Source organism: Bactrocera dorsalis, chromosome 2 (assembly GCF_023373825.1).
Source record: "Bactrocera dorsalis isolate Fly_Bdor chromosome 2, ASM2337382v1, whole genome shotgun sequence".
Classification (NCBI taxonomy): Eukaryota; Metazoa; Arthropoda; class Insecta; order Diptera; family Tephritidae; genus Bactrocera; species Bactrocera dorsalis.
The window spans coordinates 73,691,515-73,717,543 of record NC_064304.1 but is presented as its reverse complement, the minus strand read 5'-3'; the positions used below and the strand labels follow the sequence as shown (position 1 = coordinate 73,717,543).

General features: G+C 37.4%; 1 protein-coding gene across 6 annotated transcripts in view; it reads left to right on the top strand.

The window, feature by feature from the left end:
- Positions 1-26,029, top strand: part of LOC105222584 (acetylcholine receptor subunit alpha-like) — a 374,463-nt gene that overhangs the window by 91,902 nt on the left and 256,532 nt on the right. For 5 of the 6 annotated variants that reach the window (XM_049450055.1, XM_049450051.1, XM_049450052.1 and 2 more), the window contains exon 4: positions 17,055-17,164. The exons of the other annotated variant lie outside the window; for it this stretch is intronic. In XM_049450055.1, the coding sequence (XP_049306012.1) occupies positions 17,055-17,164 (110 nt within the window). The remainder of the gene's footprint in view (positions 1-17,054; positions 17,165-26,029) is intronic. 6 annotated transcript variants of the gene reach the window in all.

The following is a 26,029-nucleotide window of genomic DNA, read 5'->3' as shown; positions in this document are numbered from 1 at the left end:
AATATCATTGAGGGAACTCCCCGAGCTGGTGGATCTTAAGGTATTGAAGATAACTCTAACTTTTGATGTTTATTTGTCTGGCTTTACTATTGCATGGTATGGCAAGTAGAATGAGTAGTATTTGCCTATAATGATTTTTTCCTTTATGCGATCTAAATGGAGGTATTTTTGTAAGACACCATCATAATCGTTTTTGAGCTCACCTTTTCTAACTTTTGATGTTTATTTGTCTGGCTTTACTATTGCATGGTATGGCAAGTAGAATGAGTAGTATTTGCCTATAATGATTTTTTCCTCTATGCGATCTAAATGGAGGTATTTTTGTAAGACACCATCATAATCGTTTTTGAGCTCACCTTTTCTAAGTAGATTTTTTACCAAGCTTAGAAACTGCTATATTGCAGTGGTAGTCGTAGTGGTAGTCGTACGACGTACAAACCATCAGGAGATCCAGTAGTTGGGCTCTGTAAAAGTCTTCGCCATACTGATATTCAGGGGTTGTAATTGAAAAGGGGAAAGTTCTTTTAGCTCCCAAAATGTTCTCAATTTTGAATTGAAGTACTCGTTTGAGGTTTTCTCAACTTGAGGTAAGACTATAGCCTCTTCTTGAATGCGTTTATCTGCTTGGGGACCAAATTAAGGTAATGGGGCAGATTTTATTTAAGTTTTGTACTATTTTTCCGCCCATTATCGTAATTACATATTAGCTTGTTTTGTTGGAAGTTTTGGCTTATTTTGTGCCCTAGATGCTATGAAAGATCGTTGTGATTCCTGGTCTATTAAAGCTCTGAGTTTAAACAGTTCTCCCCGATGTTCGATGGAGACTACTGCTGTGGGTAATAGTACCCTACTTTGATTCTAACTGTGTAGAGTGTTTGATTTTAAGCATCATGACAGATGATGAGATTTTGTGTTTTGGGAATTGCGGTAGCAACTGCCTTATGAAAATATACGCAATTTAATTTGCTTTCGCAATTATTAAGATTGTGACAGTTTGTACAGAGTCTTTTTGACCTGGCAAAGTTGTTCCTTTCGTTAATAATAAATTTTTTAAACTTCTCGGAAGATTTGAATTTATGCCCTCCTGCACATAGTTCGCAAGACATATGTTTGTTCCGTTCGGATGTTGTGAGAGCGATTGCTCCACAAAAGCAACGATTTTTCTGGTTATGCCGCGGATCATATATTATATTTACCAGAATGTGGTCCCAATTGCCTGTATAAATATTCTGTGTCGATAGAACCGGCAAACAATTTGAAACAGTGGATTGAAGTTTTATGAATTCTTCACTTGTTTCTTTCTGGATTTTTGGTAAATTCATTAACATCGTCACTTGTTTGTCGACCAAAATGCTTTAATTCTGGTATCGTTCTTTTAGAGCTTCCCAAGCCAAATTGAAATTATTGTCATTTAATGCGAACTGTTTGACTATTACGCCTGCTTGACCTTTTGTTTTGTCTTGGAGGTGATACAATTTGTGCGCTTGTGATAATTTAGGATGGTTTATGTACACGGCACCAAACGTGCCCCGGAAGGACGGTCATTGTTCATAACCTCCATGAAATATTTCTGTGTCGCATGCTGGCAGCTCTACTCTCAGTTCTGGAATAGATGTATTTTTTGTTAATTTTAATTGATCAAAAATCATGGCTTTTTTCTCTTCATATTGGTATAAGCAATTTTTGACGTAAGCCGAGGATTTGAAATTTTCTGGTAGATCTGAGTCGTATGCAGCTTGGAGACGTGTCTCAAAATTTTCGATTTCGATTTTCGATTTTTAGCATCGATTTAGAAATATTTAGAATCGGTAAAGATGAAAATCGGGTGCAGTATCTTATCGAGCTCTTTATATATGCAAATACGTTATTAAATATGTAAGTTTGTATAATATAATACAGAGTTGTTATTAGTTGATATGTATGAATGTATGTTCGAATTTATTCTTTCTTTTATTTCCTCTCTTATCTTTATACCCTGAACAGGGTATATTAAGTTTGTCACGAAGTTTGTAACACCCAGAAGGAAGCGTCGGAGACCCTATAAAGTATATATATAAATGATCAGTATGTCGAGCTGAGTCGATTTCGCCATGTCCGTCTGTCTGTCCGCCTGTCTGTCTGTATATATACGAACTAGTCCCTCAGTTTTTAAGATATCGTCTTGAAATTTTGCAAACGTCATTTTCTCTACAAGAAGCTGCTCATTTGTCGGAACGGCCGATATCGGACCACTATAACATATAGCTGCCATACAAACTGAACGATCGGAGTTTCAAAATTGACAAGATATATTCACGATATTTGGTATATATTAATTTCTAAGGCAACATTCTAATCTCCGAAGAAATTGTTCAGATCGATTAACTATAGCATATAGCTACCATACAAACTGAACGATCGGAATCAAGTTCTTGTATGGACAACTTTCACATTTGACAAGATATATTCACGATATTTGGTATATATTAATTTCTAAGGCAACATTCTAATCTCCGAAGAAATTGTTCAGATCGGTTAACTATAGCATACAGTTGCCATACAAACTGAACGATCGGAATCAAGTTCTTGTATGGACAACTTTCACATTTCACAAGATATATTCACGAAATTTGGTATAGATTATTTTTTAAGCCAACAATATAATCTCCAAAAAAATTGTTCAGAACGGATTACTATAGCATATAGCTTCCAAACTGAACACATAGTTACTAACAGAAATGCACCTGTGAAGGGTATTTAGCTTCGGTGCAACCGAAGTTAACGTTTTTTCTTGTTTTATTGTTTATTTTAAGTATACTGCTTACTGTTTTGAGGAAGAGAAGGTGTATTGCGGAAAATCTTGCAAGTGTTTATTTATTTGTTTGTTATGTGCGTTTGTAACACAAGGAGCATAAACAGGCAATCGATAATTTTTAATATATGTGCATATATTGATGATATATGTAAATTATAAATTTTTCGCCTCAAGGGGTTTTTTAAGTATTTGGTTTGTGTAGCTGTTTTATTGTCCTATGCATGAGTGCTTCAGTTTTCCTTTGTACGGTGTTCCATATTCCTTGTTATTATGTTTACGTTTATTGCTTAGATTTTAGATTTATGTTTAGTTTTTATTACGCGCCCGTTCGATTTTGGCTTTGAATAACTTTTTTAATTGTTTCAATATCTTTGTTTTTTATTTATTGAACCGTTTGTAGACACTTTTATACATATTTCTTTAAAATTTCTTTTAACGAACATATATTTATATATATATATACTCATTTTGTTTTCTATATCTGCATATATATACTATGTAAATACGTTTTTATCCTTATAAGGATTCAAAGAACTTACTACTTAAGGTTTAGTTTTGAATATGATCATACAAATAAATTTAATTGTAAAAAATAACGAATTTAAGACTGTTTTCTCAACGTCCACCTTATCTGCCCAGTTAATAGAGTTGCCCGCTTAATAGATTGTACCGTATTCTTTATTTATGAATTGTTTTAACTATCCTATCTTCTAAGTTGGTTCTAACTCGAGGAGTTGGAGTTTAGGGGGGGAATGTTTAGTACCGCGCCGGTTAAGTATCCTTTATGGAGAAAAACGGGGGGGTCTACCTCCCCCTCACGCGCCCTTATTGGAAAGAAGAAAGATCGAACTTTTTAATAAAACCCCCTAGAGTCCCTATAGACTTGTAGGGAGCCCTTTGAAAATGACCAAAAATCAGTGTTTTTGCTCATTTTTCCATACAAACTGAAACCAATGCAACCCAGCCAACATTTTTGTATGGACAAGAAATTAAAATAAAGAAAACCAAAATGTTTCAGTGCAATGTATATACATATTTAATTGCATCTATTAATGATACAAAGGGATCCGGGGTGACCGAAGTACTTTCGTTTAGTATTCCTTTCTGCGTTGGCGGCCTTCGGCCGCGCTCTAAAAAATAACCCTGGTCGAGCGAATATCCGGGATGACCGATGTACTTTCGTGTAGTACTACTTTTTGCGTTGGCGGCCTTCGGCACCGCTGTAAAAAAATAACCCTGGTCGAGCGAATACCCGGGGTGACCGATGTGCTTGCAAATGTATCCATAATTGGTTTCGTACAATGCACAACAGATGAAAATACACTAGCATATATTTAGAAATTTGCAAAAAATAGCATTTTTTAAAGTGAATTTCTGAAAAACTTTGTGAACCGATTTTTATAAACTATGTTTTCAAATAAAGTTCGATAATTTAAGTATACATGCGTGTTCAAAATTTTCAATTTGGTTCTCTCGTTTAGGTACAGTGAGCCAAAATTAACCGGCGCGATACTAAACTCAACCCGTTTAGGAGTCCATCGAGGACAAACAACATGCCTTTCTATAGGCTCGAAGGACCATGTTCAATTTCTTAAATTTCCACGCACGGAAGTAATCATGGTCCGATTCAGTTCTTGTTATAAATTAGAATTCTTCTGAAATTAGTACTCAAAATTTGATTATGCCGACAATGTGTTGTAAATGTGTTGAAGGAAAATATAATGATGAAAGGTGCCTGTTAGAAATAGACTTAAACAATATGGTTACTTGGTGTAAGAGAAATGATATACCTCTGATTCTTAAAAAAATTAAAAGCGATACGGTTTTTTCATAGGTCCGTACACCTTTCTTCGTATAGGATAAAAAACTAGAATGTACTAATCGAACTAGTATTTAACTATATTAATGTGGGAGTTACCATGGATCCTAAGCATGATTTTAGTATTCATGTTAATTCAGGATATCTTACTTTTGTTAACTGATGATCTAAAAACATTAAAGATCTGTAAACTAACCTCTTTTCCACTTTTGTTAGGGCTATGAGGGACTATGGATCTGTAATATGGAACCTTAGTTAACAAATCTGTTCTGACAAATTTGATTATATTACGTTCAAAAACAAAAACTTTTTGCTTTAGGGCATTTCCAAAGAGATACTCGTACTAGGTCGAGTCTTCATCCAAACACTGGTCGCTTACTACTTCGAAAGCTATTTACATTTTCGTCGTACAGAATTTTGTTCGTACAGAAATGCTTGGCATTAATAATTTTAGTGAAAGATGCAGTTGGTCTCTTATCTGAAGTTAAATTTAATATACCGGCTTGCGTATCCAGGTAGTTTTTATATTCACTGTTAACACTATATAGATAAAATTTTGAACTGGATCAATGTCTATATCGTTTACACAAGCTTTTTTGAGTGTAAAATGAAAAAAAAAAAACAAAGTAGAGAATGGGAGAAGTTTAGGTGTAACCTACCATTTTATACTCTTGCAACTTCAAAAAATCAAAACTCGAGAAATTCCTTCAGATGATGGCAAAACTTTATGTTCAGAAAGAAATATTATTTTATTAAATCGTGAATAAATCTCAATAAATTTCGGCATCTTGTTGACTTGCAATATATTGTTCCAAAGTCAATGCAGTGTTGCGATGATATTTTAACCACAATAGATGATTATCGGTTCCGAAAAATGCTACGTATAGACCGGACTCAATTCGCTCGCCTATTGACCTTCAAAGCAAGAGACGAAGTTTTTAGTGGGTTCATCTGGAGAAAGTGCATCAACACAAAAAATTGCGTCAACTTTTGGGATTGGTGTCCAAGGCATTTTTAAAACAACTTTATTTATATATATTGGCCAGATCATTCTGAGCGCTCTGAAATAGTACAAAAAGCGTTCAACGAACTACCATTTTGTAAAGGTTACGTGGATGGCACAGAAATATAATTATCATGAAGCATTCTTTTCCTGAAATCATATAATGTATATGAAATTAGAAATATCAAATGTGACTCTACTCACGATAGAAAAATGTTTAAAAGCTGTTTACTAAACAAATATTAGCCAAGATATTTCAGGCAAGGAATAAATGATACTAAATAGCTTTGAAGTAAAAAGAAAATCGCTTAATCATTTTAAGTTTCAAAACATGTATAATTAAATTAAAAATTATAATTAAATAAAAAATTCATTTTTCATTTGGCTTCATATATATGTATATAAAAAGTTATACCTACTTGTCATGATATCACATTTAAAGACATTCATAAAAATATTTTAGTTCAATCAGTGCCAGTCATTCTTTCTGCTCTTGCTTCAAAATTCTTATTTCAAAAACTTTATCCAACTTTTCTCTCTTCAATCGTAGCGTTAACTTTCCCAATTGACCTTTTCTTTTTCAATTTCAAGTCGTTATTCAAAAAACTGTTCTCTTTTCTTTGGCATATTTCCAAGTTCACTAAGAAAGCATAGCGCACGTTTTTTTACCTTTTCGAGGAATGACGGAGGGGTAGAGGTGTTCTGTCTCTACTGTTGTCTGCTCTGCAGATGATTGTGATAAGTCGGCTGAAATTTCAACTAACCCTGCAACGTCTGTAATAATATTGTGACACATTAAAGTTGTACGTCTCTACAACACAATTGACTTCGGAATTACTGCCAAATAGAATTGAAAATCGTTATCACTTGAGCACTAGATTCCAGTTCTTACTCCATTAGCAATTTTTAAACCATGTGTAAAGATGTTGCACGTTGCGCTAGTGAGTCGCATACTCCTGTGCCATCCATCCTCTTTTAGTGTGAGTTCCAACGTTTTTTCCCAAATAAGTGTTACTGTGCGTGCTCTTATTTATTTATCAACCCTTGCTTATTGAGCTATGCTCAAAGGTCCTTGTGGAGGATACCCCTAAAGCCGCCAAGTTTTTCAGATAATAATAAGTCGTTAAGCCTTGAACATATTTTGTATATTGTGATCAGGTATGTTGGTATGGTATGGTATTCTGCGTCATGGCTGCAAAAATATTGTCCACACTAAGAGATTTGAACAATTCGAAGCCCTTCATTGACTAAAGTATTTTGTCCTTCGTTATGATAATACAGGTTAGAGATTTGTAGCGTCGGCACTCTGAAAAATTCGTGTGATGATTTTTGGTAAGTTCATTAGTGTCATTACTTGTTTTATGACCAGTGTGCTTTCGTTTTCATATTTAGCTTTCAGTGCTTCCAAATCCAAATTCAAATTGTCGTCATTAACGGCCTCCACCTATTATGATTTCGAATATCTCTAATTATAAAGAACTAAATAACATAATTAAAGATAATACTAAGGGTTCATTTGTATTTAAACTATTAAATAACGATATTCATAAGATAAGCGTTACATCAAGTGATGACTACAGATCAGTGACAAAAATATTGTCTGCGTCGGGAGCTTCATGGTATTCCTTTGAAGACAAACAAACGCGTCCAATAAAGGTCATGATTAAAAATCTCCACCATACGTGCAGCATTAGTGATATTATCACTGATTTAAAAGAACAAGGTTTAAATGTTATGAACGTCGTAAATAAACTCAAGTGGAAAACACGAGAACCTTTAAACATGTTTTTAGCCACTTTTGATTCTAATGAAGACATCAAGAAAATTTATGAAATCAAACACATTCTTCACAACGTTGTTCTCATCGAGCCTGTTAGGAATTCTAAACTTATTCTACAATGTAAAAATTGCCAGGCATTTGGACACACCAAGAACTTCTGTGGCAAAATGTCAAAGTGCATTAAATGCGGTGGTAAGCACAAAACCATCGAGTGCCAAAAAACCAACTCAGAAAAACCAAAATGCTGTAACTGTGGCGAAAGCCATCCGGCAAACTACAGAGGATGTATTGTTGCCAAGGAGCTTCAAAGTGTTCGTAACAAAGCCTTGAAGAAACAAAAAATTTCCACAAATTTGCCCAGTACATCAAAAAATCTACCCATTGGTAATAAAAGTACTGTCAACAAGCAGAATCGTGTACAGACGAGTAAGCTCACTTTTTCTGAAGTATTGAAAAACAACTCAAACGTGGTGAACGAAAAACAAAACACAAAGATTACCGAAGACCTACTAACTCAAATCCTTGAGAAGTTAAATAAACAAGAAAAATTCAATAACGATCTGTGCAGCCGTTTGGATAACCTCGAAAAAAATAAAAATAAAACAAAATCTAAGGTATGAATGGTGCTCTCCGAGTTATGACATGGAATGCAAATGGACTATTAAAGCACCAAGAAGAGCTTCTACTTATTTTACAAAAAGAGAAAATAGATGTATGTCTAATATCCGAAACTCATTTTACGAGACACAGCCATATAACTTTCCAAAATTACGATGTCTATCATACAATCCACCCTAGTAATTGTGCGAGGGGAGACACTGCTGTTATTGTTAAAAACAGCATTAAACATTATGAGGATAGAAAAATCAGTACGCACAATATTCAAACCACAAGTATTACATTAAAAGCAATGAACCAACCCTTGTCAATTACTGCAATATATTGCCCGCCGAGATACAAAATCCTCGTTGAAGAATATAAAGAACTTCTCAATATGCACAAACACAAATTTATTATGGGAGGCGACTTTAACGCTAAGCATGTTTACTGGGGATCGCGCCTAACGACAGCTAAAGGGCGAGACTTATTCCAGGCAGCTCAGGAAACCGGGTGTGAGTTTGTATCGACCGGAACTCCAACTTATTGGCCAACGGACACCAACAAAATACCAGATGTTATAGACTTCTTTATAACCAGGAAAATATCTCGAAATTTCATAGAAATAGAAGGTGGGTTAGATCTAAGCTCCGACCACTCCCCATTATATTTAACAGTAAGTGAAATACTAATTCAAAGAGATACTAGTCTGAAGTTATACAACAAAAATACGGACTGGACTTCGTTCAAACAAATACTTCAGACTAAAATAAAGTGTCCGAAAATCACAACAATTGAACAACTAGAGTTAGAAGTTAACACATTTACGAAAGAAATTCAACAAGCAGCTTGGGATAATACTCCGGAGATAAAGCGGAAAATTATAGGTTCAAATTACCCTAAAGAAATAAAAATCCTTCTAATTAAGAAAAGAAAGTTACGACGGGAATGGCAACAAACCCGCTCACCTCTCGACAAAACCAACCTTAATAAGGCAATAGCAGAATTAAAACGAGAAATTGCTCATATTAAGAATGAATCAATTAATAAATATTTATCTCAACTATCCGCTGACAAAAAAGATGATGACTCACTCTGGAAAAGTGCAAAGTATCTGAAACGTTCAATAAGTCACGTTGCACCACTAAAAGTTGCTTCAAATACATGGGCTAGAAGTGATTGTGATAAAGCTAATGCATTTGCAAAACACCTAGCTGAAACTTTTCGTCCAAACGAGGATAGTGAAATCGCGTTCCTCAGTAGTATTCAACAGGATCATGCAACAATCCCAGCAATCACCATTTGTGAACTTAAAAGTGAAATTAAAAAGCTTAAAGTTAAGAAAGCAGCTGGCTTCGATTTAATTACAGCTGAAGTGTTAAAGCAGTTACCATACAAATGTTTACGGAAGCTCACCTATCTTTACAATACAGCAATCCGTCTGACACATTTTCCAAGCCTTTGGAAAGTCGCCGAAGTTGTTATGGTTCCTAAGCCAGGAAAGGATCCTCACGTAGTCTCGTCATATAGACCAATTTCACTACTTCCACAAATCTCAAAACTTTTTGAAAAATTAATTTATCTAAGATTAAAATCCCCTGCATAGGGTTGTGCGCTGGGTTTGGGACCCGCCACGTAAAAAAACACACCCAATGAAAAGGAACAACAAGCCTCGGATGAGTGACCCCCCTTTTGATGACGACCATGGCAAACGAAATAAGGACTACGAATTGAGGGCATGCACCTGGAATGTCCGGTCCCTTAATTGGGAAGGTGCCGCTGCCCAGCTGGTTGATGTCCTCGTGAAAATAAAGGCTGACATCACCGCCGTCCAAGAAATGCGATGGACGGGACAAGGACAGACACAAGTAGGTCCTTGTGACATTTACTACAGTGGCCATATAAAGGAGCGCAAGTTTGGTGTTGGATTCGTGGTGGGAGAGAGACTCCGTCGCCGAGTACTATCATTCACTGCGGTGAATGAACGTCTAGCCACAATCCGCATCAAAGCGAGGTTCTTCAACATATCGCTGATTTGCGCCCACGACCCGACGGAAGAGAAGGACGATGTGACCAAAGATGCCTTTTATGAGCGCTTGGAGCGCACTTATGAGAGATGCCCCCGCCACGATGTCAAAATCGTGCTTGGCGACTTTAACGCCAGGGTGGGCAAAGAAGGTATCTTTGGCACTACGGTCGGTAAATTCAGCCTCCACGACGAAACATCCCCAAATGGGTTGAGGCTGATCGACTTCGCCGGGGCCCGAAATATGGTTACCTGTAGTACTAAATTCCAGCATAACAAGATACATCAAGCTACCTGGCTGTCTCCGGATCGAAAAACCACCAACCAGATCGATCATGTTGTGATAGACGGAAGACACGTCTCCAGTGTTTTAGATGTGCGTGCGCTCCGAGGTCCTAACATCGACTCGGACCACTATATTGTTGCAGCCAAAATTCGCACCCGCCTCTGTGCAGCAAAAAACGCACGCCAACAAACACAAGGAAGGTTCGACGTCGAGAAGCTGCAATCACAACAGACAGCCGAAAGATTTTCTACTCGGCTTGCACTCCTGCTCTCTGAGAGCACTCGTCAACAACTTGGTATAAGGGAACTGTGGGACGGCATTTCAAACTCCTTGCGTACAGCTGCAACAGAAACCATTGGTCTTCGGAAAGTGCAAAAGAACAGCTGGTACGACGAGGAGTGCCGTGTCGCAGCGGAGAGAAAACAGGCTGCCTACCTCGCAACGTTACGATCGACCACAACACGTGCGGGATGGGATAGATACCGAGAGTTGAAGAGGGAAGCGAGACGCATTTGCAGACAGAAGAAGAAAGAGGCCGAAATGCGTGAGTACAAACAGCTCGATAAGCTGGCCGACAGGGGTAATGCTCGAAAATTCTACGAAAAGATGCGGCGGCTTACAGAAGGTTTCAAGACCGGAGCATACTCTTGTAGAACCCCCAAAGGTGATCTTGCCACCGATGCCCAGAGCATACTTAAATTATGGAGGGAACACTTCTCCAGCCTGCTGAATGGCAGTGAAAGCACAACACCGGGAGAAGGCGAACCCGATTCCCCAATCGATGACGATGGAGCAGACGTTCCATTGCCTGACCAAGAAGAAGTTCGAATAGCAATCACCCGCCTGAAGAACAACAAAGCGGCAGGGGCCGATGGATTGCCGGCCGAGCTATTCAAACACGGCGGCGAAGAACTGATAAGGAGCATGCATCAGCTTCTTTGTAAAATATGGTCGGACGAAAGCATGCCCAACGACTGGAATTTAAGTGTGCTATGCCCAATCCATATAAAAGGAGACCCCACAATCTGCGCCAACTACCGTGGGATTAGCCTCCTCAACATCGCATATAAGGTTCTATCGAGCGTATTGTGTGAAAGATTAAAGCCCACCGTCAACAAGCTGATTGGACCTTATCAGTGTGGCTTCAGACCTGGTAAATCAACAACCGACCAGATATTCACCATGCGCCAAATCTTGGAAAAGACCCGTGAAAGGAGAATCGACACACACCACCTCTTCGTCGATTTTAAAGCTGCTTTCGACAGCACGAAAAGGAGCTGCCTTTATGCCGCGATGTCTGAATTTGGTATCCCCGCAAAACTGATACGGCTGTGTAAACTGACGTTGAGCGGCACCAAAAGCTCCATCAGGACCGGGAAGAACCTCTCCGAGCCGTTCGATACCAAACGAGGTTTCAGACAAGGCGACTCCGTATCGTGCGAATTTTTCAATCTGCTGCTGGAGAAAATAGTTCGAGCTGCAGAACTTAATCGAGCAGGTACAATCTTCTATAAGAGTGTACAGCTGCTGGCGTATGCCGATGATATTGATATCATCGGCCTCAACACCCGCGCCGTTAGTTCTGCTTTCTCCAGGCTGGACAAGGAAGCAAAACGAATGGGTCTGGCAGTGAACGAGGGTAAGACGAAATATCTCCTGTCATCAAACAAACAGTCGTCGCACTCGCGACTTGGCACTCACGTCACTGTTGACAGTCATAACTTTGAAGTTGTAGATAATTTCGTCTACTTAGGAACCAGCGTAAACACCACCAACAATGTCAGCCTAGAAATCCAACGCAGGATAACTCTTGCCAACAGGTGCTACTTCGGACTGAGTAGGCAATTGAGAAGCAAAGTCCTCTCTCGACAGACAAAAACCAAACTCTATAAGTCTCTCATAATTCCCGTCCTGCTATATGGTGCAGAGGCTTGGACGATGTCAACAGCGGATGAGTCGACGTTGCGAGTTTTCGAGAGAAAAATTCTGCGAAAGATTTATGGTCCTTTGCGCGTTGGCCACGGCGAATATCGCATTCGGTGGAACGATGAGCTGTACGAGATATACGACGACATTGACATAGTTCAGCGAATTAAAAGACAGCGGCTACGCTGGCTAGGTCATGTTGTCCGGATGGATGAAAACACTCCAGCTCTGAAAGTATTCGACGCAGTACCCGCCGGGGGAAGCAGAGGAAGAGGAAGACCTCCACTCCGTTGGAAGGACCAAGTGGAGAAGGACCTGGCTTCGCTTGGAATATCCAATTGGCGCCACGTAGCGAAAAGAAGAAACGACTGGCGCGCGGTTGTTAACTCGGCTATAATCGCGTAAGCGGTGTCTACGCCAATTAAGAAGAAGAAGAAGATTAAAATCTATAATCGACGAAAAGCAGTTAATCCCATCGCATCAGTTCGGTTTTAGAAATAAGCATTCAACAATAGAACAAATTCACAGAATAACGTCAGAAATAGAAAAATCCCGGGAGGAGGGAAACGTATGCTCAGCTGTATTCCTTGACGTTGCACAAGCGTTTGACAAGGTATGGCACGAAGGCCTTATGCAAAAACTAAAATCATGCCTTCCGGTTGAGTATTGTGCTCTTTTAGAATCATATATCACCATGAGATTATTCCGTGTAAAACAAGGAAATGAATTCTCAAAACTTAAAGAAATTGAAGCAGGAGTTCCTCAGGGCAGTATCTTAGGTCCACTTTTATATATTCTGTATACAAGAGACTTACCTTTATCACCAAACAGTATTACTGCCACTTTTGCTGATGACACCGCAATACTATGTGGCGAAAAAACACCAGAAAAAGCTGCGCTAAACCTGCAACATGCGATCAACTCTGTAGTAAGTTGGACTAAAAAATGGAGAATAAAACTAAACGGTGGCAAATCGGTTCATGTAAATTTTACAAACAAAAGAATCACTTATCAACCTATAAGTATTCTAGATGTCTGCATACCATACGCAAATACAGCTAAATATCTTGGCATCACGCTTGATGCTAGATTACGTTGGAAAGAGCATATTAAAATAAAAAGAATTGAACTTAACCTGAAATTGTCGAAAATGAAATGGCTAATTGGGCGAAGGTCAAACCTGTCCATATAAATAAATAAGCAAAATTCCGTAAATAAGCAAAATTGCCGCATTTGGGGTGAAGAGCAACCAGAAGCCGTTCAAGAACTGCCCATGCATCCCGAAAAATGCACAGTTTGGTGTGGTTTGTACGCTGGTGGAATCATTGGACCGTATTTTTTCAAAGATGCTGTTGGACGCAACGTTACGGTGAATGGCGATCGCTATCGTTCGATGCTAACAAACTTTTTGTTGCCAAAAATGGAAGAACTGAACTTGGTTGACATGTGGTTTCAACAAGATGGCGCTACATGCCACACAGCTCGCGATTCTATGGCCATTTTGAGGGAAAACTTCGGACAACAATTCATCTCAAGAAATGGACCCGTAAGTTGGCCACCAAGATCATGCGATTTAACGCCTTTAGACCATTTTTTGTGGGGCTACGTCAAGTCTAAAGTCTACAGAAATAAGCCAGCAACTATTCCAGCTTTGGAAGACAACATTTCCGAAGAAATTCGGGCTATTCCGGCCGAAATGCTCGAAAAAGTTGCCCAAAATTGGACTTTCCGAATGGACCACCTAAGACGCAGCCGCGGTCAACATTTAAATGAAATTATCTTCAAAAAGTAAATGTCATGAACCAATCTAACGTTTCAAATAAAGAACCGATGAGATTTTGCAAATTTTATGCGTTTTTTTTTTTTAAAAAGTTATCAAGCTCTTAAAAAATCACCCTTTACGACAAATTACTTCTTTATAAACAAATACTCGTAATCAAGCCGGTATGGTCATATGGTGCGCAACTGTGGAGGTGTGCCAATGATGGCAGTATTAATATTATACAACGTTTTCAAAACAAGGTACTAAGAGGCATTGTAAATGCTCCATGGTACTGCAGAAATGCGGATATTCATCGAGACCTAAGGATGAATACAGTCGCCGAAGAAATAAGGAGTCAGGCAGATGCCCACTACAAAAGGCTTAATGCACATGTGAACGAGGAGGCGAGAAATCTTCTTTTAGACACATACCGCTCTAGTCGATTATGTCGCAAAAAACCACATAGCTTAGTTGGAAGCTAAAATATAAAGGAATTAATTAATTATTTACCATCTATGTATGAATATTACTATTAATTTCTATGTAATTCGTTTTTAAGTTATTCAATTCAAACTGCTCGTTAGTTTTGAAACTAGTTGTAGTGATATCAAACATTGTTAAAGTTTTAAAAATGTTTGTAATAAAAAAAAAAGGGTGAATCGTTTGGACTATTCCGCCTGCATGACCTTTGGTTTTGTATCTGAGGTGATACAACTTTTGCGCTTTCGATAATTTAGGATGGTTTATGTACACGGCCGTTAACATGTTCCGGAAGGACATGTCCCGGAAAGACGGCCAATCTTCAAAACTTCCGTAAAAGGTTTCTGTGTCACATGCGGGCTCCTCGAGATGGATGGCTGAACTTGCCTCTTGGGCTTATGTTTGTGGCAGCTCTGCTCTCGGATGTGGAGTAGGTGCAATTGCTTTTATTAGCTTTAGTTGATCTGAGATCATAGCTTTTGGATCTCCGTACCGGTCTAAGCAGTTTTTATATATTGCGTTCGTTGATGATTTAAAGTTTTGTGGTAGATCTGAATCGTCAGAATCTACTATGGCGCCATGAGCCGCTTGGTTTTTTTTTCCATAATAATAACGATTAAGAGTTTTCATGAATCGGTGAAGAGGCAAATTTAGAGCAGTATCTTATTATACTGTCACTTTGTGAAATGAATTTAACAACCGTGTAGCTCCTCCAGGTGTATTTAGAGGGTGTATGAATTAGCCCCCACTGAATTAACCCCCACCGGGCAAAATGACTTAAGCCCCACCAATTTCTTAGTGAATCTTTCCCCACCAAAAATGACGGAATCCCCACGAAAAAAAATGAATTAAACCCCACGAAAATGATTTTATCCCTACCAATCGAAATGAATTAAGCCCCACCAAACGTGGGTGTTCTTACATGACAGAATCCCCACGAAAAAAAAATTAATTAAACCCCACGAAAATGTTTTTATCCCCACCAATCGAAATGAATTAAGCCCCACCAAACGTGGGGGTTCTTACATGACAGAATCCCCACTAAAAAAAAAAGAATTAATCCCCACGAAAATGACTTTAGCCCCACTTTCCGCCATTTTTAATTTTGTTGTAAAATTGGTGGGGCTTAAGTCATTTTGCCCGGTGGGGGTTAATTCAGTGGGGGCTAATTGATACACCCGTATTTAGATTATTTTCGTTATAAACCATTTTGTTATATTGTATATTAAAATATTGTTAAAATTTTTCTCAGTGTAAACTGATTTATGGTATCTAATCTAAGCGATAAATTATAACAGACTGTATACTCTTTTAAGTAAATAAGAGTTAGGGTTTTATTGTACACAACTCTATATAAGGTACGTATATATGTCAATTAGTTATAGGCGTCAGAAACATTCCTTAAGACAGTGTTTATTTATTGATGAATATCTTTTTTGCCCCAGATATATCAGATATATATTGCCCTTTAGCCAGTGTTTTTTCCAATCCTCTAAACACTTAAAAAAGTATTTTATGCTTCTTCTTCGATGCAGTATTTATCTCTTCAATAGTAGGACACCGTACTCTTTTCATGAACCTCTTCAGTTTAGGAAACAAAAAAAAAAAAAACAAGAAAAAACGTTAACTTCGGCTGCACCGAAGCTAATTTACCCTTCACAGGTGCATTTCTTTTAGTAACTATGTGTTCGGTTTATATGAAAACTATATGCTGATCTAAAAAATTTCTTCGGCCTTACCTTAAGCAGTAATCCATGTCAAATTTCGTGAAGATACCACGTCAAATGCAAAAGTTTTCCATACAACAACTTTTTTTCGATCGTTCAGTTTGTATGGCAGCTATATGCTATAGTAAGCCGAACTGAACAATTTCTTCGGAGATTACATTTTAGCCTTACAAAATTATCCATACTAAATTTCGTGAATATATCTTGTCAAATGTAAAAGTTTTCCATACAAGAACTTGATTCCGATCGTTCAGTTTGTATGGCAGCTATATCGGCATTTCCGACAAATGAGCAGCTTCTTGAAGAGAAAATGACGTTTGCAAAATTTCAAAACGATATCTTAAAACCTGAGGGACTAGTTCGTATATATACAGACAGACGGACGGACGGACAGACAGACAGACAGAGGAACATGACTAAATTGACTCAGGTCAACATACATCTCATATATATATGTATATACTTTTTAGGGTCTCCGACGCTTCCTTCTGGGTGTTCGTGACAAACTTAATATACCCTGTTCAGGGTATAAAGACAGGGGAACAGGTCTGTGGAATACAGTGGCTGGGCACTATTAATGTGTTCACTATATGCCACAGTTAACACTGGGAATGCGCTCGCGTACTTAATTTTGTTTTTCACAAAAAATTATATACAGGCTCTTTGGACTACCCAAAAATGATGAACCGAAACACATCCAAACAAAAAATCAAAAATAAAATACGCACGGCCTGCGAAAAAATTCGTGATACTTCTTTTAAAGAGTAAATTATAGTTTTTTATGACTCAACCTTTAGCCTTCTCACCGAAAAAGAAACGAATAACAAGTTTTTATGTGTAATAAATTTTTTCAGTCTTGGTACGACTACAAATTAAGATGGGAACCTAAAGAATATGGAGGAGTGCACATGCTGCACGTCCCTTCGGATCACATCTGGCGTCCGGATATAGTTCTATATAATAAGTAAGTACTTAATACATATATAATATATAGATATATGCCATGTTAAGCTGAGTGAATTATACTCGTATAGACAAAATGTAACCTAATACACTAGCATTACGTAAACCCCGTTTGCGCGGTTATAGCTGAGGTTAAAATAGCGTCAGTCGTTGTTTCTTTTCGCTGTTTCGCGCCAATTTGAGATTCCTAGTGTAGCCAAGTCCTTCTCCACCTGGTCTTTACAGCAGAGTAGATGCATTCTTCTTCTTCTGCTCCCCCGACGGTTATTGTGTCGCACACTCTTAGAGCTGGAGTATTTTCATCTATTCGGATGACATAATATTCGCCGTTTCCAAAGCGCAGAGGACCATAAATCTTTGGCAGAACCTTTCTCTCGAAAACTTGTACCACTGACACATCAGATGTTTTCATCGTTCATGCTCGTCACCATAGTCATCAAGTTTGTTGTTTGTTTGTCGAGAGAGTACTTTACTTCGCAACTGCCTACTCAGTTCGAAGTAGTACTTGTTGACAAGAGTTATTATTGTTCGGATTTCGAGGCTGACGTTGTTGTTGGTGTCAATGTTAGTTCCAAGATAGACGAAATTATCTACGAATTTGAAGTTATGGCTATCATAGCACGATATTGCAAGTCGCAAGTGCGGCGAATGTTTGTTTGATGACAGGAGATTTTTCTTCTCGCTCTTCTTTACTACCAGACCCATTTGCTTCGCTTTCTTATCCAGTATGGTGAAAATGGAACTAACAGCGGAGTTGTTGAGTCCAATATCATCGGCGTACGCCAGCAGCTGTACACTCTTATAGAAGATTGTTCTTTCTCTATTCTACAGCTCGAATTATTTTTTCCATAAGTAGATTGCAACTTCTTGCACGATAAGGAGTTGCCTTGTCTGAAATACCGTTTGTTGTCAAACGGCTCAGAGAGGTCCTTTTTGATCCTGACTCAGGTTTTGGTATTGCTCAAAGTTTATTCAACCGTATTATTTTTTTAGGGATACCAAGTTCAGCTGCTGTCAAAAGCAGCTTTGAAATCGACGAAGAAGAAGTACACTATCTTACTCATGTGTATAACACATTCCTAATACTTGTGACTTGATTCGATGTATGTCGATACATACGAATTACAGTATGGACTTGCCCCGACCTCTCAATATTTGCTTAACACAAGATGTAATAATACAAGGATTTTTAGTATATTACCTCAACTAGTCTGATGTAATAACATAGTAAGGTAAATTTCTTAGCACGACTTTGTAAATTGACTATTTTCAAATAATAGGAAGGGACCAGTTTAGGTGGCACCGAACATCTTATATGCTTGGAACTTGCATGAATTAAAGTCAAAAAACTACCTTTAGGTACAAACAACATCTAGAGAATAATTATCCAGACATCCTGACCGACATACATATACATATAGTATAATGGGAGTTGGGATGCTCGATATTACCACCTAATTTGATCTATTTTTGCTAATACGAGGGCTGTTTGATAAATAACCGACCTAACCATGATGCACGCGACTTTTTCAAATTTTTTTTTTTATTTTTCTACATAGTCTCCATGTAACTCCACACACTTCTCCCAGCGATGCTCCCATCTCTGCAACCCTTCCAAACAGAGCGCTGGAAATGTTCATGAGCGCACGTTTGTGGTCTAGCATAAGCAAACGCGGCACCCAACGCGCGGACAGCTTTCTCATGCCCAAATCTTTGTTTAATATGTGACAAACACGTTCTCTTGACATTTTCATAATCTCAGCTATTTCCCTAACTTTAATCCGGTGGTCGTCTAGTACCAATTGATGAACTTTAGCGATGTTATCGTTAGTGGTTACAGTTTTTGGACGCCCAGGACGTTCATCATCTTCCAAGCTCCTGCGACCACGTTTAAATTCAGCTGCCCAAAATTTTACGGTGATAAACGATGGTGCAGAGTCACCATACACAGAGTCCAACTCATCTTTGATTTGTGAAGGCGTATTGCCTTTCAAAAATAAAAATTTAATTACAGCTAGATATTTAATTTTTTCCATTTTGGGGAAATCACCGAAATAGACTCACAAAAACAACTGTCAACAGATAATTGCGCAAGATAAATTTCTGAAATTTTGGCGAGTAGCTTTTATAATATGCACAATTTGAAGTATAAACTTTTTTTTCAGATGTGCCGCTAGCTTGACGTTGAGGTCGGTTATTTATCAGACAGCCCTCGTACTACATACGTTTAATTTAAGGTACTTGACATATCTACGGAGTGAAGTCACACCGATGTTATGTGTTTGTTATATGGGGCCTTAGTCCGGTGGAAATTATTATTTTTGGTTGAACGTAGTATCGATCCGATTTCATATATTTTTTGTATTTGTTTCATTAAAATACCTAACATATCATCACCAATCACGTGGAGTAAAGTCAGCCGGATGTTCGAAAATCTTTATATTAGTTACTAGCAAACCCGGCGAACTCCGTTTCGCCACCAGATGGCTTCGTTTTATGTAACATTTGGTTTGGTGATTAAAAGATGAAGAAAAAGTTTTATATTTGAAGAGGAAAAATTATATTTCATTTCACAACAGTAATGAATTCATTTCGATTACAAAAATGAAGTGTTATTTAGTTGAACTTCTCTAAGTAAATGAAAATGAAACCTTTTTTGGTCTGACGTTGATACAAACAAAGCGGATGGTTTCCCAACTCGTGAACATGCAACTGCCCATGTGAAAAACAATGATTTTCTAAATTTATCCCGCAAACGCTAAGCGATTGCCCTTGCGACTTGTTAATTCTCATTGCGAACGCAAGGCGAACTGGAAATTGCAATCGTTTGAAGTCAAACGGAAGATCAGTCGGAATCATTGGTATTCGAGGAATAAATACATTTTCACCTGCGTACTTTCCGTTAATAACGGTTGCCTCAATCATATTCGGTATAAGTCTTTTGACCGAAAGTCGAGTACCGTTGCAAAGTCGCGATGGATTCAAATTACGCAATATCATAATAACTGAACCAACTTTGAGTAGCAAGTTATGTGATGGAAATCCTGGTAACTCCAGAGAGTTCAAAAACTCCGTTGGATAATTTACCACATCATCGGGATTTGTTATGGAATCAACGAATTTGTATGCCACCAAATCGCCAGCAATTTTTGATGGAATGGTGAAATTCAGTGCGTGTACATCATTATTCTTTGCGGCAAGAATTGCTCGTTAACCAAGAATAATTCTTATAATTCTCACTAAAGTTTGGGAAAACATTTTCAATGAGAGCTAATTGAGAGTCTACAAATTGGCAAAAGTCGTTGGTAAGAGTAATTAATCCAGATGTCGCATCAACTGGGACTTTTCCATTTCCAACAACAGCTAACAATTGTTTGGAAAATCGTGCAGAACTTTGATCATTTTGAAGTTGAACTCTGATATTAGTGGTTAGCGATAATGTTTTTACGTTATTCCATAAATGTCATGCCTTCAGGCAAGCATTCAATTCATCTGTAGGCGTTGCACGGGGAATTACTGGCAACGTTTGCCTGAAATCGCCTGCCAACAATATCATCAACCCACCAAAGATGTTGTTATTACGCCGAAGATCCTTCAGTGTGAAGTTAAGTGCTTCAAGTGATTTCTTATGTGCCATTGTGCACTCATCCCAAGCAATGAGCTTGTATTGCATCAACAATTTTCCCATTGCACTGGATCGGGAAATATTGCATGTTGGAGTAGCGATTGTGTTTAAATTGAGTGGCAACTTAAGCACAGAATGTGCAGTACGACCGCCATCTAGAAGAGTTGCCGCAATTCCAGGCGTTGTTAACGTCAAAGCTTTGTCACATCTTGATTAAATAGTGGCCAATATCAATGAAATGACAAATGTTTTCCTTATTCCTCCAGGTGCGTCCAGGAAGAATAGACCATCGGTATTATTGTCCACTGCTTGCATTAATGTCTCGTATACTTGTTTTTGTAGTTGTGCAGCTGCCTCAATACCTGTGTCCCTAAGAACGTATGTATTTTAATATTTGACAGATGTCGCTTGCAGTCTGTCGTGTTCAATGTCTTCAGCACTTGACTCTTTGACAAACCTCAAGTTTCGGCCATTGGATGACCGTGACAACGGAGATGCGAAAGAAGCGTGCGACACTTGTTATTATGAGTGTATGTACAGTAGAAACTCGATTAACCGGACTAATTGTTGTCGATAGGCATTCGGATAATCGAAAATCCGTACAATCGAATGTATGAAGAAAAACAAATAGATATTCATATCCTGCAACGATGTATTAAGAAATGAACACTTACTTATGTATGTATGTATGTACATATTTTCTTAGATTACTCTACATACGTAATACTAAACTGCAGCATTAATCATGAAATACAATAAAATATTTAGGTACGTATGTACGAATAATTTGTCTACAATATGTATTTGGTAATTTGCATTTGGTAATCATGAAGTAAGTAGGTAGGTAATAAGTTTAATTTGGTTTAAAATATTTGGTAATTGTCATTTGACGTAAGCAACTTTTTCTCTTCATTGCTGCTACAGTAGAAACTCGATTAACCGGGCTAATTGTTGTCGATAGGCATTCGGATAATCGAAAATCCGGATAATCGAATGTATGAAGAAAAACAAATAGATATTCATATCCTGCAACGAAAATCAATGTTTATTAAGAAATGAACACTTACTTATGTATGTATGTACATATTTTCTTAGATTACACTACATACGTAATACTAAACTGCAGCATTAATCATGAAATACAATAAAATATTTAGGTACGTATGTACGAATAATTTGTCTACAATATGTATTTGGTAATTTGCATTTGGTAATCATGATATAAGTAGGTAGGTAATAAGTTTAATTTGGTTTAAAATGGTAATTGTCATTTAACGTAAGCAACTTTTTCTCTTCATTGCTGCTATATCACGAATTCGTTTCAGTTGTAGTAGACTCACAGTATCACCCTAGGGGTATTCTTTCGCTCTTGCAAATCCCTTGCACGGTGCAAGAATTGCATATATTTCCTCTCGGTGCACCGGCACAACAACAAACACACGCAGAAAATTATTTGCAAGGGCTGTAAAATATGTCAGACCAAAAACCAAGTATATTTGCGTGCAATGTCATGGAAAAATATAATTGCAACCCTGTTTTAGCTGACTTTTTACATGAAGTTTTTACATGACAACAGCGGCAGCGACCCCACACTGCGCGAGCGGAATATGCAAGTTCCGTCACGTTCATGATTCTATAACTTCTACGTAGGTACATATAAATTGGTCGCGATTGGTAGTCCGGATAATCGCGAATCCGTATAACTGAGGGCCGGATAAACGAGTTTCTACTGTACATACATACATATGTATGTAGATGGCTCGCATTTGCTTTCGTAAACATACAGGCAAATATGCCAAAGAAATAATATGTGTGTGTGTGCATGTGTCATAGAAATTCTATTGGTACAAATATGGAAATGATAGCGAAATAATTCGAATATGCATATTTCATGAAGGTCATCAATTTTCTTTCACTTTTTAATAGTCGAAATAAATATAATTTATTTGAAATATTAATTTATTTAAAAATTAAATTAAAGAAAAATAAAATTAAAATGACGTTTCCTAATTTTTCCCGATTTTGTAAAAATAATTAAAACTTTTACCATTTTTATTAGTTATATGGGGCCTAGGTCAAGTTTTCCCTACTCTGGTAAGACTCCTTAACCACTGTAACAAGTCCTTGACCGTTGCATACGATTTTTTAGTTACCGCTTGCCGTGTACATTGGTACTGTTTGCTAAGGGGCGGCTTTATGACTTATTGTTCTAAAAGCCGGAGTTAACAAAATACGACTTTTCTCATTTCATTTGATGCCAATACATATCTTTCCCGTCTTGTTTTTGGCGAAGTTGGAAAAATGTGAAATTTTGCTCATCTGGCTCCATCCTGTCACGTGTGTTGTCCAAATTAAAACCAAACTCCCCAATCGCATTTAGTATGTCATCTGTGTGTGTAGGCATTGCGGCTACTATTTTCTTGAATCGACCGACTAAGCATTTGATTTTAGAATTGCTGTAACAAAATGGTTTTGTTATATCTTTAAAGTGGGATGAAAGCAATCGCCACTATCGTTATCTGAAAACACGGCTTCGTTAGGGTGGAATTCTGACTCTCTGTCTTTGTGCGTTGATGCGTAGTCGTTCAATATCTTGCCGACTTTCTTAAGTTATGGGCTTCAACTGCACTACTACATTTTCCAGGGCATTTTAAATAGTTGTTACTGTAGTAAAATGGGTTTGTTAACTTTCTTCTTGTTCAAGCTGCTTATTCTCACTTCTTAGGTCCAAATGTTTTTGAGTTTAAGTAAATTCCCGAAATTCACCTGTGGCCGATAACGATTTTATTTTTATGTTGATCCACCGATCGAGCATAAAGGTTTTACAGAAACAGAATACTCACTTTGGTTTTAAATCACTTTCCCCCGTCGACATTTTATATTTTACCGTATTTTATATCACTACACTCGAAATTAACTTTTATCGATTAAAATAGTTTTATTTTTAGTTGGATTGATACTGCAAACCTTTCAACCATTTGACCGTATTCGTGTATGGGATCTTTCTTTTATCTTTAAAATTTACACTGAAACTATATCACACGCCACGTTTTAACTGTATCCCAAACACTCCACTTTAACTGCATCGTAATGTATGTATACATTAATATTGTAATTGAGAAACCAGGTTTTGCCTTTCGAACAGTCGGCTACTTGATTAACGATCGGCTTGATTACAATCAGTTGTTATACTTGTTTTTGAAGTTTTTCTAATGATTAAAATTTCTCAGCTGTTTACTATTTTATCAATGCACTTAAATTTACAGCCTGAACAACAACGCGCCGAGCTGCATTCTATTTTCAACTCGATTTCTTTTCGATTAGAATTAATGTAGTAAAATAGGTTTTAATTTTTTGTGGATCTAAATTATGTAGCTCTTTAATCGAGCAAAGGCCGGTTAATTGCTCTATAAACTCCTGTGCGAAAACTATTATCTCTTCTAGAACTGGACGTTATGCTATAACGGCACTTTTCTATATCTTGGCAATACTGCAATTTTGAAACAATGTAAAAGTGTAATTTGTCGAATGCCAGGTTTAATAGAAAATATAAAATTTAAAGTGACACTTTTCCTTTTTTATGTCAATATGGTGCGTAATTTTATCATTTAAATCTATCATTAGATTAGTAAGAAAACTCACAGATCAGGATAAATTCAACGAGATATTTGAAAATTCTTATTTTTAGTTTATGGAACTACGTGATTTCAGTAATTTTTAGTACAAGGTCTCTGTATTTCATTATGACATCTTACATCTTGACCGCTGTATGCGGTATAAAGTTAACCAGAAGTGGATTTGTAGGCTAGGAAATGTATTGCCCAGACTCTGAAAGTCATTATGAAGTATACGAGAGGTATGGGAACCAAAAACATTTTTTTATATTTTAGAGATTGACCGACATTTTCTGTAAAAAGTAGGTAATTTGCACTTAAGTCCATATATTTGGTATCTGTGGGGTTAATTATATTCCGATTTCGGACAACCATTTCGACAAGCTAGATGTCATGACTCTTTGTACAAAGTTTTCTTCTAATAACTTCATTGGTGTTTGATTTGTGTGTTGTAAAACAGGAAACAGGGTATTTAAAATTTTGTTATATGGAAAACAGGCGTAACTTTATTTCATTTATACTTCATTGACAAATCTTGATGAAGTGCTTCGGCCAAATGCATTAGAGCCATTGCTTAACGTAGGATGTCACGATGAACACGAAAATAACAAAAAGTGATATCGCCATTTTCATTTGAGCGCTAAGAAGTGCGATTTTCAGTGCACCCTCGCCGTCCACCTTGCTGTACCTGAACCTGTAGATAACCTTTTAATAGGCTTTTATCTTCATCTTAAAATACTACTACAATAGTTTTCTAACTGATCATGTTTCCTATTAGGAAGCAGTCAGATAGTGCTCAAACGACTTATAGCCATAAACATAAAATTTCCAACCTCTAAGTCGTTTGAGCACTATATGGCATTTGGGGTTGAGGAATTTGTACAAAATCAGAATATCCGGGCTTACTACCACTTCTTGACCGATTTGTATTCAAATACTTTCCTTATTTTTAACTAATACATGTGGTGGCGGTAGGCAAAAATTACTAGTTCTCTATCAAGTTTCTGTTCAAGAAGTACGAGTACACAAGCGTCATTAATACGATCTGTGTTTTATGCTACAAGTGTTACAACAAATAATTTGTAACTTATTTTCTCTTCCTGATGAGTTTTCTAAATAAATGCACAGATGCTTAAATCGTTTTTTTTTTAATAGATAGAGTGATTGAAGAGGAAGGTTTACATGAGTAATAACATCCATTAAATAGTGGGAAAATACTGTTATTTTCGAAGTTTAAATATTACATTTTTTCCGCTTGCATTGCAAACGTAAGCTTAAGTCTGATTTGTCAAGTTATCGGTTCCTCCAATAGCACTTTGAATTTAGCAGCGATCGGACGCGTTTATTTTCGGAGCTCTCTAGTGGAGCTATGTTTGTATTATAATCAGTTGAGCTTCATCGCGAAGTTTGACATTTTTGATGGTACGCATACTCAGAAGGTTTTGCCATACGAGCGCTATTTGTGTTGAAGCCGAAGTAGTTACTGTTCCGGAAACTATTGATACTGTGCGCAAACTGATAGTGCAAGATCTTCACAAGACGAATAGCGGGGTCTCGAAACAGGTCTATGACTTCGTGTCATCTTGGATGAATCTTTAATTTACGCATATGAGCCCATAAGTAAACA